This window comes from Rhinatrema bivittatum, chromosome 5 (genome assembly GCF_901001135.1).
Source record: "Rhinatrema bivittatum chromosome 5, aRhiBiv1.1, whole genome shotgun sequence".
NCBI classification, from domain to species: domain Eukaryota; kingdom Metazoa; phylum Chordata; class Amphibia; order Gymnophiona; family Rhinatrematidae; genus Rhinatrema; species Rhinatrema bivittatum.
Window position 1 is genome coordinate 18,332,412 of NC_042619.1, and position 15,951 is coordinate 18,348,362.

Sequence of the window (15,951 nt, forward strand, 5' to 3'; positions counted from 1 at the left end):
TTACCCGTTGATTTAAAGAGGCGGTAAGGATGGGTTAAAAGGGATAGTGAATTGCGGGTTGGTCTAACACCAACCCGCGAGAACAGTTATCACCAACCCGTGAGAACCCGGTGAGAACAACTTACAGGAATACCCTCCTTGCCCCAGCCATCAAATCCTCTTTAAACAAACGAACTCTATCCAAAGCAGGCCCCGAGCAGTGGAACTCGTTACCCCCTAAACTCCAACAGGAACATTGCCCGATCACCTTCAAAAAGAGACTCAAAACTTGGCTGTTCGAGCAAGCTTTTAATCTATGCCAATAATCTCCCACTATTCACGTCCTTCCATCTTTACAATGGCTCGTTTCAGATTAAACCAATATTGTCATTCCAGATAGCATTCCTACCTGCAGCTTATCAATCCGCAGTTTGTCTAGTCTGATCCATGTTTAGCTTTTGTCATTCCAGATAGCACTCCTACTTGCAGCTTATCAATCCGCAGTTTGTCTAGTCTGATCCATGTTTAGCTTTTGTCATTCCAGATAGCACTCCTACTTGCAGCTTATCAATCCGCAGTTTGTCTTGTCCGAACCATGTTTAGCTTTTGTTTAGCTTGTTACATGTCTAGCTATTGTTTAGCCTGTCTCACAAAAATATCACACTATTTATTGTTTATGGTGATACCATTCTCCCAGTTTTAGTTGTTCCAAGTTAATACTCCTTGTTCAATGTAATAGCATTCTTACATGCCTGTTAATGTAACTTTGCTACATGAATTTCAGTATATAAAAATGCTAAATAAATAAACACGGCCAAATTGTGAGTAGAAAGGGGGTTAGAAGCAGGGTAACCGCGGCCGCACTTTACTGTATTGGCCTGCTTGTAATTAGTCATTTTTCCTTCCTCTGCACTCAGACAGGCTAATCCACACCAGTAGGATGTACCAAAGCTACTCCTGAAAAGGGCGGGAGGCTGGTCCCAGTCCCATCAACACCGCACGTGAGAAAGCTGTATCCTCCTGAGCCCTAACGCTTGGAAGTGTGTATGTAAGGAGGACCACGTCGCTGCTCGGCAAATCAACGGGAGACAACCAAAGCTCCGCCCTCGACACCACCTGAACTCTAGTGGAATGCACCCTGATCTGTTTAGGTAATAGAACATCTGTATCTTCACAGATTACCGTGATGACTTCTTTCACCCTATGGGCTATAGGCGCCCGCATCACTGGTTCTCCTTGTTTACCTCTAACATGGAGCACAAAGTCGATCAGACTTCCTGAAAGAGCAAGTAATCAATCTTCAAGTACCACACCAGATGCCACTTGACATCAAAGGTATGCAGACTATAATCACATTCACCTCTATTCTTGATTCAAATGAAACTCTGAAACCACTCTTGGCAAAAAGGAAGGTACAATCCTAAGCTGTAGAGCCCCTGGAGTCATTCATAGAAATGGCTCACGATAAAAAAGCGCTTGCAGCTCGGAGACCCGCTATGCCAAACAGATTGCTCCCTGAAAACAGTTTAAAGGTGAGCAGCCACAAAGTGTCTATGCAGTGGTCGAAATGAAGACCCACCAAAAAAACGCAAGATCAGATTAAGGTCCCAAAGAGGCACCGGTAGCCACACGGGAGGATGTAGATGCTTACCTCACTTCACAAACCTGGACACATCTGGATGGGAAGACAAGGGTCCACCATTGACCCACCCCCTATAGCAAGCAAGAGTTGCTACCTATAACCTCAGAGTGTTAAAGGCCAAGCCTTTAACCAAACACTTCCTGCAAAAATTCCAATATCAGTGGAATTTCAACTTTAAGAGGGTAAGAAATAGCTCACAAGCAAACACTCTCCAAACCCTAACATAAGCTAGAGATGTAGAAAATTTCCTGGCCCAGAACAAAGTGGAAATCACTGCAGAAGAATAACCATGCTTCAGCAACCAAATCGTAAGAAGAGAGAGACCCAGATCATTCAATATGGGTCTCTGATGCAATAGATTCTTCATGAGTGGTTGTCTGAGTAGCCACTGAAGCTCAGCATACCATGGCCTCCGAGATCCATCCAGAGCCACCAGAAGTACAGTTTCAGTCTAACTCGCAATTTTCCAAATTACCCTGCTTATCATTGGCCATGGCAGAAAGGCATAACACACCCCGCTCTGCGGCCAAACCTGAAAAAGAACATCGATGCCCAGTGCTCTCGGATCCCTTATATGACAGAAGAACCATAGTACCTTTGTATTGCTGGCGCTCACCAGTAAATCCAGGAATGTGGGACCCCAGTGTGTCACTATGAGTTGAAAGATCTTGTCTGCCAACTCCCACTCTCCTGGGCCCAAGCCCTGCCTACTGAGGAAGTCTGTCCTTATATTGACCTTCCCGGCAATTTGGGAGGCAGATATGTAATGGAGATGCTGTTTTGCCCACACCATGAGCACATCTACCTCCATCGACACCTGTTGGCTTCTGGTTCAGTCTTGATTTATGTAGGTTACTGTTATGGCATTGTCAGTCATTATCCTTACTGCGCAAGCTTACAGCCGCTAAGTGAACTGCAAGCATGCCAGTCAAACTGCACACGCTTCCAACTAATTGATGGTCCACTGCTGCTCCTTGGCATTCCACAGACCTTATGCCACCAACTCAACAGTGAGCCCCCCCCGAACTCAGAAGATTCACATCTGTTGGGAGCACTAACCAGCCCGGTGTCTTCAAGGAAACCCTCCTCCTGATATGATCCACTTGAAACCACCACCGCAACTGGACATTCACTGTGTACTCCTGCGACTGTGGATTCCACCGGGAGAGCAACACACACTGAAGGGGCCGCATGGGCGCGCTCGCCCAGGAAATAAGTCAAATGAGTGCCATTGATCACAGGACATGCAGGCAAGACCACACCATTGGGCAAATAGTCCGTCTCAGGGCTTGAACCTTAGTAATTAACTTTTGAATGAGATTCTCTGGTAGAAACACTCTGTCTTGCTCCATATCGAATTGCATGCCAAAATACTCCAGTGTCTGAGATAGCTGTAAACTGCTCTTAGCCAAGTTAATCACCCAGCCTGGCTCCTAAAGCAAGGAGAGTACTTTGCAGATGAGAGTCACTTGGTATCTTGCACTTTTGGCCTGAATCAATCGGTTGTACAGATATGGATCGCCTAGAATGCCCTCCTTGTGCAGAGATGCCACTACCGCCACCATGACCTTGAAGAAGGTCCTGGGCATAGTAGCTAGCCCAAAGGGCAGGGCTTGAAATTGATAATGACAACATTCCAGAATGGCAAAGTGCAGGAAAAAATGTTCCTGTCTAATAGGAAAATGTAGATAGGCCTCTGTCAGGCTGAGAGATGTAAGAAATTCCAGTTTGTACTTCCATTATTACGGAACAGAGTTTCCATTTTGAAATGAGTCACATACACATGTCAACTGACTCCCTTCAGATACAGGATAGCCCAAAAGGACCCCTCTTCCTTCTTGGGAAGGACAAAATAAATGTAATAGCACCCCGTATTTCCTTGAAATCTGGGAACAGTAATTACGGCTGTCAAATCCAATAGACTGTTACATAATCTCCACTGCCACTTTCTTCTGTAAAGAGTTGCATGGAGAGACCATAAATGTATCTGCAGGAATTCGGAGAAATTCTAGAGCATAGCCATCCCTTACCACTTCCAGGACCCACTTTGTCAGAGATAATCTGGGCCCACCTATCTCCTAATCCAGTAGGTGTGGGCCCCCCCCCCCCCCCTTCATTGTGAAGATAGAGCCTGCATTCTTATGAGGCTTCTTAGGCCGAAAGGACTGACATCTTCCAAAGGGGCAAGACCTTTGAGTAGTTGCTCCACTGTAAAGATAAAACAGACTGGAATCCCTAGAGCGGCCATTCTCCCCAAAAGGATGCAATGCCACCTTCTTGTCCTGTGGCAATCGAGGAACCTTGGTTTCACCCCAGCTATTCACCATCTTCTCCAACTCACGTCTGAATAAAAGAGAACCCTTAAAAGTGTAACCTTTTGAGATTTGACTTGGAAATAGTGTCTGCCAACCAATTTCACAGCTACAAATGGCACCTAGCTGCTATCACAGAAGCCACCCCTCTAGTGGCTGCCCACACCAAGTCACAGCCTGCATCGGCTAAGAGCACGGCTCCTAGTTCCATCATCAAATCCTCCATTGACCCCCACTTCTTGCATCTGAGAAAGACACAAACCAGTCAACAGTAAAAAAATAGTTTGCAAATTCATTGCCATGGCCTCAAAGATCTATTTAAGTATAGTCTCAATCCTCCTATCCTGAGCATCTTTTAGAGATGCCCCCTCCTTCCACCAGAATAGTGGTTCATTTGGTAACACCTCGAGGAATCACAACTGCTCCCTTGGACACAAACCTGTTAAAGCATGCAGTCCCTTAAAACTTGCCTCCAGGATGTTCCACTCAAGGTCAATGAACTCTTGAATTGGATCCAGGAGGGGAAAGAAATAGGGCGCATTGCATAAAGTAACCAATATCAGATTTCTTTTGTAAGCCTGTAGCATCATCCCCATCCACACCAAGCATCTTCAGGGGTCTGAGTCATCAGACTCGGCAACTCATCTTTGTGAAAAATCAAGTAGAGTCCAATGTGGCAACAAATCATATGGAATTTCTCCTTTTCTAGAGAGGAGAAAACCAAGTCCCCATTGGATTCATCCGACTTATGATTCACATACGATTGAGCATCTCCAGGGATAGCCTTCCTGTGGAGTTTGCCCGCAGTGGTTGACAAATGGGAGACCCAGGCACGCAATCCCTTCTTAGTAGGCTGCTTTGCCTCCACTGGATGCCCCTGCAAAAAAGCCTGAGGTCCTGAAATAGTTCCACCCAGGAGAAGGATGATGGATCCTAAACAGGGCCCATAGGCCCAAACCAAGCACTCACTGACCCCTCTCTCGGGGCTGCTTCTGCCATCGGGAACTGTCTGCTGAGTTGCCTCCCACTCCACTCCTCTCCGGAGCCACCACAGGCAGAGGAGACATCCTAATGTCGTCAAAATCTGTAGTAGCCAAATTGCTTTAAGCCTCTAAACAGCGCTGACACAGGCGTAGAGAGAGTGATGGCTGGATTACTCTTATATGGCAAGCCTCATGGATAGCAAGGCGCTTAGACATTTTGGCCTTGATGCCATAGTATTCCTGCACTCAGCTCTAGGCCTCCTGAGTGTGCCGAAATGGCATCAGAGTGTATCCTCACAAACTCGCGCTCAAATCTAAACTGCAGCTTTATGTGCACAAGTACCTATGCGTATGAGTGTCCAGGTCAGGACACCATCATGTGTCAAGAATGTGCATAAATGCCTAAGGGGCGGATTTTCAGAGCCCTGCTCGCGTAAATCCGCCCAAAACCGGGCGGATTTACGCGAGCAGGGCCCTGCGCGCCGGGAAACCTATTTTACATAGGCCTCCCGGCGCGCGCAGAACCCCGGGACTCGCGTAAGTCCCGGGGTTCTCCGAGGGGGGCGTGTCGGGGGCGTGCCCGGTCGTCGCGGCGTTTCGGGGGCGTGTCGGCAGCGTTTTGGGGGCGGGTAAGGGGCGTGGCTACAGCCCGGGGCGGTCCAGGGGCGTGGCCACGCCCTCCGTTCCCGCCCCCAGGTCGCGGCCCGGCGAGCAGGAGGCCCGCTCGCGCGCGGGGATTTACTTCTCCCTCCGGGAGGCGTAAATCCCCGGAGAAAGGTAAGGGGGGGTGTAGACAGGGCCGGGGGGGTGGGTTAGGTAGAGGAAGGGAGGGGAAGGTGAGGGGAGGGCGTTAGAGGATTCCCTCCAAGGCCGCTCCGATTTCGGAGTGGCCTTGGAGGGAACGGGGGTAGGCTGCGCGGCTCGGCGCGCGCAAGGCTATCGATTTTGTATAGCCGCGCGTATCTACTAAAATCCAGCGTACTTTTGTTTGCGCCTGGAGCGCAAACAAAAGTAGGCTATTCGCGCGCATTTTAAAATCCGCCCCTAAGCGAACAGGAAAAGAAACCGCTGCCATGGGCTAGCACACGGCTGACTGAATCGAGCCTAAGAAGTAGGGCCTAGCCAAAAGCTGCTCAACCCACTGAGAACAATCTGCTTCTACTCTACACTAAATCCTCAGAGAAGTGAGGGAAGAAGGTGAAAGACGCAGAGGAAAATGCCTTAAAAAAAAAAAAAAAAAAAAAAGCAAAATTGCTTACCTTGTAATAGGTGTAATCCCAGGACAGCAGGATGTAGTCCTCACATATGGGTGACATCAGTAATGGAACCCTATATACGGAAAAACTTCTGTCAAAGTTTCTAGAAACTGTTGACTGGCACAGTGTGCCCACTGAGCATGCCCAGCATGCCATAATATTCTCAGCCACAGGGTCTCCCTTCTCAAAAAAGATATAATTGTGATGGAGAAGATACAGAGAAGGGCTACCAAAATGATAAGGGGAATGGAACAACTCCCCTATGAGGAAAGAGTAAAGAGGTTAGGACTTTTCAGCTTGGACAAGAGACGACTGAGGGGGGATATGATAGAGATGTTTAAAATCATGAGAGGTCTAGAACGGGTAGATGTGAATCTGTTATTTACTCTTTCGGATAGTAGAAAGACTAGGGGGCACTCCATGAAGTTAGCATGGGGCACATTTAAAACTAATCGGAGAAAGTTCTTTTTTACTCAACGCACAATTAAACTCTGGAATTTGTTGCCAGAGGATGTGGTTAGTGCAGTTAGTATAGCTGTGTTTAAAAAAGGATTGGATAAGTTCTTGGAGGAGATGTCCATTACCTGCTATTAAGTTCATTTAGAGAATAGCCACTGCCATTAGCAATGGTAACATGGAATAGACTTAGTTTTTGGGTACTTGCCAGGTTCTTATGGCCTGGATTGGCCACTGTTGGAAACAGGATGCTGGGCTTGATGGACCCTTGGTCTGACCCGGTATGGCATTTTCTTATGTTCTTATGTAGTCTCTTTTGAAGCAATGAGCATTAGCAAAAATAAAACGTATCGAAACCAACTCCGCGGGGTGGCGGGTGGGTTTCATGAGGACTACATCCTGCTGTCCTGGGATAACACCTATTACAAGGTAAGCAATTTTGCTTTATCCCAGGACAAGCAGGATGCTAGTCCTCACATATGGGTGATTAGCAAGCTACAGGCTGAGTCATGTTTGTATTGGACCAACAGTGTACAATTTGTACAACAGGCACAACTGGTTTACTGTTCGGAAAAATGAGGCAGCCTGAAATCACGAAAATTGGATGTGGAAGGAGTTGGATCATGCTGGAAACAAGTTCTTTAAAACAGATTGTCCATAGGCTGAATCCTGCCGTCCTTCCTTGTCAAGACAGTAGTGAGCCGCAAAGGTGTGCAGAGAACTCCATGTTGCGGCCCTACATTTGTCAGCTATTGGCACCGAACGATAGTGTGTTACTGAGGTTGACATTGCTCTTACTGAGTGAGCCTTTACTCGCCCCTGGAGAGGAAGGCCTGCTTTTTCATAACAAAATTGTATACAATCTTCAAGCCAGTTAGACAAAGTCTGCTTGCCCACCGCTTTTCCCGGTTTGTTTGGATCAAAAGAAACAAATAGCTGGGTGGACTTCCTATGGGTCGAAGTGCGGTCTAAATAGTATGCGAGCGCATGTTTACAGTCCAAGGTGTGTAAAGCCCCCGCTCCTTGATGACAGTGTGGTTTCGGGAAGAAAGTAGGCAAGATGGATTGATTCAAATGGAATTCCCTAACTACTTTGGGAAGGAATCTCGATCATGTAGGAATTTTGTGTAGGGTGAGTATGTGACAAGTGCTTGTAACTCACTGACCCTTCTCGCCGATGTGATGGCTATTAAGAAGATAGTCTTCCAGGTGAGAAATTTTACATCACAGGAATCCATGGGTTCAAAGGGGGAACGCATGAGATGTGTTAAGACCACATTAAGGTCCCATGCTGTGACCGGTGGTCGATGTGGAGGTTTTAGTTGAATTAAACCTCTCATGAACCTACTAACGAAGGGTTGCACCGATATTGGTGCATCTCCTACGGTATTGTGATAAGCTGAGATTGCACTTAAGTGTACTCTTACAGATGAGGTCTGTAGACCAGAGTCTGAGAGGTGGCATAGATAGTCTAATAAAGATGATATAGTGCAGGAAAAAGGGTCAATCTTGTTTTGTGTGCACCACGTGGTGAACCGTTTCCATTTAGCACGATAGTTCTTTCGTGTGGAGGGTTTACATGAAGCTACAAGCACTTGAGACACATTAGTTGAAAGATTGAGAGGTTGCAGAATCAAGCTTTCAACATCCATGCTGTAAGGGAAAGGGATTGAAGGTTGGGATGATGCAACCTGCCCTGATCCTGAGTTGTGAGAGTGGGTGCTGTGCCCAGGCGAATTGGTTCTCTGATCGAGAAGGATTGGAAACCATAGTTGTCGAGGCCAATATGGGGCTATGAGTATCATTAACCTCTTGTCCTGTTGTAGCTTCACTAAAGTTTTGGTTATTAGCGGTATCGGGGGATACGCGTATAGAAGGCCTGAGTTCCGGTGGCGAGCAAAGACGTCCCTGGGTAAGCGTTTTTTCTGCTTATACAGGGAGCAGTAGTTGTCCACTTTGTGGTTTAGTTGTGATGCAAAGAGGTCTACTGTTGGATGGCCCCAACGTTGAAATATCTTGGTCGCAATTACTGATCTAGAGACCACTTGTGAGGTTGGAATTGACGACTGAGGCGATCCGCCACTACATTGTGAATTCCTGCTAGATAAGTGGCTCATAAGAGCATTGAGTGTGCTAGGGCCCAGTCCCAAATTTGAGCTGCCTCTATACAAAGGAGATATGAGCCCGTAACTCCCTGTTTGTTGATGTACCACATGGCTACTGTGTTGTCTGTTTGTATCAGAACAGTCTTGTGAGAAAGGCAGCCCTTGAACGCATGCAGTGCATAACGTCTAGCTCGAAGCTCTAGGAAATGTATCTGAAATGTAGCTTCGAGTTTTGTCCAAGTACCTTGGGGTCTGTAAATGGCCAATGTGTGCTCCCCAGCCTAAGGTGGATGCATCTGTAGTTAACATCACTTGCATAACTGGTTGTTGGAAAGGTAGGCCTTTGAGCAAGTTGTCCATGTTTGTCCACCATATGAGCGAGGACTGTAGTTCCTGCGTTATGTGGATAGGGTAAGACATTGGTAGAATGGCTTGTATCCATTGGTTATTGAGTGAATCTCATGGCTAATCTGGCCATAGGAGTGACGTGATCTGTGGAGGCCATGTGACCCAATAGAGTGAGACATTGATGCGCTGTTATTCGTTTGTGTGCTCGTAGAGAGCCTGTTAATGAAGCTAGTGTCTGTTGTGCACGGTCCTTTGGTAGGAAAGCTTTTGCTGTTATGGTGTTTAATTCTGCTCCAATGAATTGCAACAGGTGAGATGGTGTACAGTGGGATTTCTGGTAGTTGATGAGGAATCCCAAGGAATGGAGTAGAGTTATTGTGAGCTTGAGAGAATTAAGAGCTCCTTGTCTTGTTTGACTCCTGAGTAGCCAATCGTCCAGATAAGGAAATACGTGCACGCCTTGCTTGTGCAAGTGAGCTGCTGCCACTGCTAGACACTTTGTGAACACCCGAGGAGCTGAGGCAAGGCCGATTGGTAGCACTCTGTATTGGAAATGTTGAGTACCCACTAGGAATCGAAGATACTTTCGATGAGGAGGGAATATAGGAATGTGAGCGTAAGCATCCTGAAGATCCAGAGAACAGAGCCAATCTCCTTTTTGAAGTAGAGGTAACATGGTGCCTAGAGAAACCATCCTGGATTTTTCTTTTCTCAGAAATTTGTTGAGATTTCTGAGGTCTAGGATGGGACGTAAACCTCCTGTTTTCTTTGGAATGAGGAAATAACGGGAGTAGAATCCTCTGCCCTGCTGAGGCCGGGGAATTGGTTCCACGGCCCTGGCTCTCAGAAGGGTGGATAATTCTGTTTGTAGAAGTTTGGACTGGTTGTTTACTGTCCAAACGAAGTGGGAGGAGTGTCGTTTAGTACAGTGAGAAAGTCCAAGTGGTACCCTTGAGTTGTGATGAAAAGTACCCATTGGTATGTGGTGATGGATGACCAATTGCGGTGAAAGAATGTGATCCGACCTCCTACTGGTAATTCCGGTGATGGATTGGGAAGATAGGCTGCTGTTCCCTGGGATCGGTTCAAAACCCCGAAGTGGATCCTGTCTGTGGAGGGGGTTGAGGTCTGGTTGCTCTTGGCTGTCTAAGGCTGTGACCTTTGAGCTGGCCTAGATGAGCGTCCACGGGCAGGAGGTGGATAACGCCTCGGTGTATAGTATGGGCATTTTGATTCTTTTCTTGGGCGTCTTCTTGATGTTTGAGACTCTTGGGGCACAGATGACAGTAGTTTTAGAGTTTCTGAATGCTCTTTCATGAGGGAAACTGCTTCCTTCACCTTATCCCCAAACAGATTGTCCCCTACACAAGGGAGATCAGCTAGTTTGTCCTGTATCTCGGGCCTTAAATCAGATGCCTTGAGCCAGGCCCATCTTCGAGCACTGATACCAATGGCCGACATTCTGGATGCAGTTTCGAAGGAATCGTATGCTGCCCGAACCTGTTTACCTGCTTCCAGGCCCTTGTGAATTATGGATGAGAAGGATTCTTGAAGTTGCTGGGGGAGAGCTTCAGAGAGTTTTTGGATCTGTTTCCATAAATTACGTTGGTATTGGGTCATATATAATTGGTAGGCCACAATCCGGGAAACCAACATAGACCCTTGAAACATTTTTCTGCCAATGTTGTCTAGGAACCTATTATCTTTGCCTGGTGGGGTTGAAGAGTGAGTTTTTACCCTTTTTGACCTCTTTTGTGCTGACTCAACTACCACTGAATGGTGAGGTAGTTGAGTCTTATGGAAACCAAGAATGTGTTGGACCAAATATGTTGCATCAGTCCTTTTGTTCACCGGAAGTATGGAGCAGGGATGCTCCCATAATCTGTGCAATAGTTCAACGAGAACCTCGTGGACCGGAATAGCTAAAACCTCCTTAGGTGGATCCACAAATTGCAGTATCTCCAGGGTCTTTTGCCTGGCATCCTCTTCAGTTTGTAATTGAAAGGGTATGGTATCAGCCATATCCTTTACAAAACTTGAGAATTAGAGATTTTCCGGAGGAGATTTTCTCCTTTCCTCTGAAGAGGTTGGTTCAGAAAGGATTTCCTCTGAGGTGGTATCAGTGTCTGTATCTTGCCATGAATTTGGTGTATGGGACCGAAGAGGTGTGAAAGGCCTAATTCCTTTTGGCCTTGATTTTATTTTTTTATTTATTTATTAAGGCTTTTATATACCGACTTTCTTGATACAAATCAAATCAATTCGGTTTACAATGAACTAAGCAGAGTATACAATTAACCAATCAACAAGAGATACGGAGCATACAGTTACATTATAACAAGGAAGCCTTAACTTGGAGTAGGAAAATAAAGAAGGGGTGAACGGAGCAATAAATATATAAATAAAATGAAATAAAATATAATATTCCCATCAAATTCCATCAAAACCGATGTGCCATCGGTTTTGATGGAAATAATGGTGATATTGGTGGGTGGGAGCATGGAATCCCCGATGGACCCGGGGACTGGGTCTAGAATCAGTGGTTCTTCTTCAGTCTGTGTTGGTACAGATTCCTCTTGAGGTTTTATTGGAATGGCACCGATAGTTTTGCCAATATTGGTGCAAAAAAAGACAAATCAGGCACTGGCATCGATGGCATCGTCTGTGATTGCCTCGGTGATGGCATCGAAGGTACCGATAATGTTATCAGAGCTGGCATCGATGGAACCGGTGACACTGACGATGGCACTGGTCTCGATGGTTGAGTCGGTGCTGGCATCATATCGAGAAGCGCATCCCGTACTGCCTGGCGGATATATCCGTCCAGTTCCGCACGCATAGCTGGTGAGACCAGAGCAGCTATGGGGGAAGGCAGCAAAGGCGATACTGGTGCCTCCACAGAGCCCTGTGGGGGTACGGTTCCTGGCACCAATATCTGTGGGGATCGCCTCGGCGTGGAAGGCCTCGGTGAAACGTCCTCCCTCCGAAGTTTCTTTGGTGCCGATTCAGAGTCCCTCAATGGACCACCAGATATCGGGTCGGAATCAGACTCGTGTGACGTCCGATGTCGATACCGATGTTTTTGTTTACCTTCGATGGTCTTTTCGATGGCGTCCAGGCGTCGGTCATGAGCCTCCTTGAGGGCCGCCCCCCCCCTCCACTGGAATGGTAGTGCGCCTGACCACAGCGCTAACCAAGGCATCCACCTTAGGGCACGCCAGCATATCCTTGATTGCCGGGTCCAGGGGGTACATGCCGGACAGGGCCCGACCCCCTTTGAACGAGGCCTCCGGTGCATTCCACTCCAAATCTATCAGCTGTTGCGCCGCTTGCAGGAAGGGGAAATGGCAGGCTGTGGGACGAAGACCCTCCAGCAGGGGGTTCTGCGTAGATGCCTCCATGGTGCTGGGGCCTGGAATAGCCGACTCAGTCAGGCACTGAGAGACCAGGTCGGAGAGATCTTCCTTGGGAAAGAACCGCCTCATAGTTCGATATGGCTCTATCCCCGAGGGAAGTTCCCCCTCCTCGTGGGGTTCGGACTCGTCCTCCGAGACATCAGGGTCCGCATGAGCCGGACTGCCCAGAGGCTGGTGCCCGCGATAAGGGTGAGAAGGTCCGGGGGCAGGGTCAGCCGGAGCACCAGCGGGTCCAGGACGGGAAGCTGACTGCATCTGTACAAAGGCGTGGATCCCCTTAAATAAGTCCACCCAGGAAATGGAAGCGGACTCCAGCCGTCGGGGTACCAGGTCCCCCGGGATTCCTGGCTGAGACGGCCCGCTAGGTCAGGGGTGGCCCCTGGGGAACTGTCGGTAAACCTCGGTTGAGACTGGTCCTGGCCCGAGGCTCCCACGGCCTCCTCACATTGGGCACAAAGGGAGTCTTGGCTCCTCGCTCTGCGTGGCTCTGAGCTGACACGCTGAGCACAGGCCAAGAGCTTTCACGCCGGAATCAGGAGGTGCCGCCTCTAGAGACGCCGGGGCGTTTAAGTGTTCCATGGCGCCGGCGCTTATGCTGTCAGCAATATGCGCTCAAGAATAATATGAGCCCAAGAACAATATGCGCTCAATAATATGCGTTCAGCAATATATGCTCAATAGTAAATATGCGCTCAATAATATGCGTTCAGTAATATACGCTAAATAACAGTATGCGCTCAATAATATGCGTTCAGCAATATGCGCTCAATAATATGCGTACAGCAATATGCGCTCAATAATATACAATATGCGCTCAATCACATATGCTTAGCAATATATATATGCTGCGTTGTGCGCCTATCCACAGGCGCCTATCCGTGTGCGCCTATCTGTGGGCGCTCAATACCTGAACCAGGCAGACAAAATGGCGACCTCCACGGCATGCCACATGCAGGCAACGCCGCCGATCCTCGTACCTCGGAGACCAAAAAGTAAGAGATGTACGCCTTACCTGATCCTCGGCGCTTCCCGGCTGTAACCCGGGCGGTCTCCGGCTGCGGGGGGAGAGGGGAAATACCTTCACCGCCGCGCTCGAGGAAGTGCACCCGCTGCCTCTAAGCCGCCGAACTCGTCTCGCTCGGGGCTAAGTCCACGCTGGGACCGAGGCGCCTCTCAGCCAGGCCCGAGCCCTTCTCGCTCGGGGGCTAGATCCCTGCCTCTATTCAGCCACTGGACAGAGGCCTGAAACCTCCGAGGGACCACGGAAATCACCTCGGGAATCTCGACTGGGGGAGGGACCCGAGGGTATCACCGCAGGAGTGCGGGGCTCGTCTGAGAAATTTGGAAAGTAGAAAGTAGTATTGGAAAACACGCTCAGCGAGCATGCAGGCTCTCCAAACTGCTTTGGAGACGGAAATTACTGAGTGGCTTCACTTCCTGTGGGGGTATATGTACCCGTGCTGACGTCAGATCCGTCTCCAACTGCTAGCACGAGCACACTATACCCACTTGTTCTGAGTCCATCTGGCTACACGCTAGGAAAAGATGAGATATCTTAAGTAGATCTATAATTCTTCCTCAAACCAAAGAGCATCCAATCTCACTCATACTGGATCTGGTCCTAATTAATCAGGTCACTATGACATCATAGCATCAACCAATCTAATATTATTGTGCTGAATATGGCTTCTTTCAAGGGCTGGAGGAATTTGTAAGGAAACTGCTTAAAAAATTTCAACAATTCAAAAGTACAAATAGACTTTAAAAATTTTGAAGCAGAGTGAGTCTGGTTTACCATTAAAGTCGTATACAGTTTTATAAACCACTAATTTTCATCTGAATGGGGAAAAATTTACATTTTGCAGGTGTGCTATGGATCATAGCTCGTAAAAGTTCTGATGAAATTAGAAAGAGATTCATGTAGGTAGAAAAAATAAGATTAAAGGAGACTTACCACAAAAGGCGTAGGGACATATTTTGAAAACAAGTAAACCGGTATGCCTTTGCTGAGAATAACTGTAGCTGCCAATTTTGCAAGTCTATTACAAAGTTGAAGAAAAATAAAAAAAAAGATTATGCATAGAACACCACATTTCCCCCCTCTCATTATAAACATTTCCTGTTAAGCAGATACAATGTACTCAGAGTGCCAGTTAATGTTAGGTTAACATTGCCCAATATGTTTAAAAAATGTAAATAATCTACCTACATCTATAATTATTTTCAACGTGATATTTCGTCACCCTGAAGTTGCCTATCAACATTTCTTTGCATTACAGTTATGGCATTCACAGTTTTATAGTTTTAAATTCAGAGTTATTAAAATTTACCTTTTACTGCTGCAGCTGCTAGTTGCTTGACCTCGTGTATCATATCCTACAACAAGACCTCGCTGCTTGAAATCTAAAAAACATCTCTCAAGATACTGACACATCCCCTGCAATAAAAGGAAACAAGTAATATGTTATTTATTGTTCTCAAACCATTAGCAGTCATGATTTCTCAAGATATAAATCTGTTTAACCCTATTTCTCTCTATGGATCATATCCATAAGTATAGTATGGGATATGGCCATACTTGGCTAAATCTGTAGGATAGGGATGACAGTTATAAAAAAAAAAAAAAAAAAAAAAAGGGGGGGAGGGATAAATGCTTTTTATGTAAAAAAAATATCAAAGCTACTGAAATATAAGGGGTGTGGAGAAAGGAAACAGCACTGTTATCTTAGAAAAGCATGATGGAACGACCATCTATTTCAGTGTGATCTACAGACCTCACATACAGGTGGAAGAACTGGACAGAGATATCTGGTCGAGGACATCCAAAAGGTGGAAATGAAGGGGAATGTGGTACTGATGGGAGATTTTAATTGCTGATATGGGTAAGAGTATCCTATCTACAGGATCAGTCAGAAAGAGAGATCCTGGATTCCCTTCAAAGGGCTCTCCTCAGATAAATAGTAATGGAACTTATAAGGAATGATTTGAGAAAGCATTTCTAATGTCCAGGTAGATGCTCACCTGAATGCTAATAATCAGACTGTATTGTTTGACATAGTAGCCAAGGTGATAAGAAATCAATCATTGTTTATTTAGTTTGTGCTTTTACAATCATAGAGCTCAAAACATAGCTGTAAGCCAAAAATTGCTTGGAAGAACCTTTATTTTTTTTCAAATTGTTTTCTGAATGTTTGGAAGCCCATGCTTTGTTTAATATTTGGTAGTAGTGCTAGCTTTCAAAAATACTGAGGTTGATATTCAGAAATTAGGCACTCAGAGACCGGGCACTCAGAGACCGGGCCTTTCAGATAAGGCACTCAGAGACCGGGCCTTTCAGATAAGGCACTCAGAGACCGGGCCTTTTCTACAGCGGGCCCCTCTCTTTGGAATACCTTACCACCGGACCTTAGACTTGAACCCTGCTTACCAACATTCAAAAAAAAACTTAAGACTT

At 46.7% G+C, this 15,951-nt stretch overlaps 1 protein-coding gene across 3 annotated transcripts in view; it reads right to left on the reverse strand.

Moving 5' to 3' along the window:
• The window catches only part of PGM2L1 (phosphoglucomutase 2 like 1), a 222,680-nt gene that overhangs the window by 132,931 nt on the left and 73,798 nt on the right, over nucleotides 1–15,951 (reverse strand). For all 3 annotated transcript variants that reach the window (XM_029602068.1, XM_029602069.1, XM_029602070.1), the window contains exons 3-4: nucleotides 14,828–14,934; nucleotides 14,452–14,536 (exon numbers count right to left, since the gene is read on the reverse strand). In XM_029602068.1, coding sequence (XP_029457928.1) covers nucleotides 14,452–14,536; nucleotides 14,828–14,934 — 192 coding nt within the window. The remainder of the gene's footprint in view (nucleotides 1–14,451; nucleotides 14,537–14,827; nucleotides 14,935–15,951) is intronic.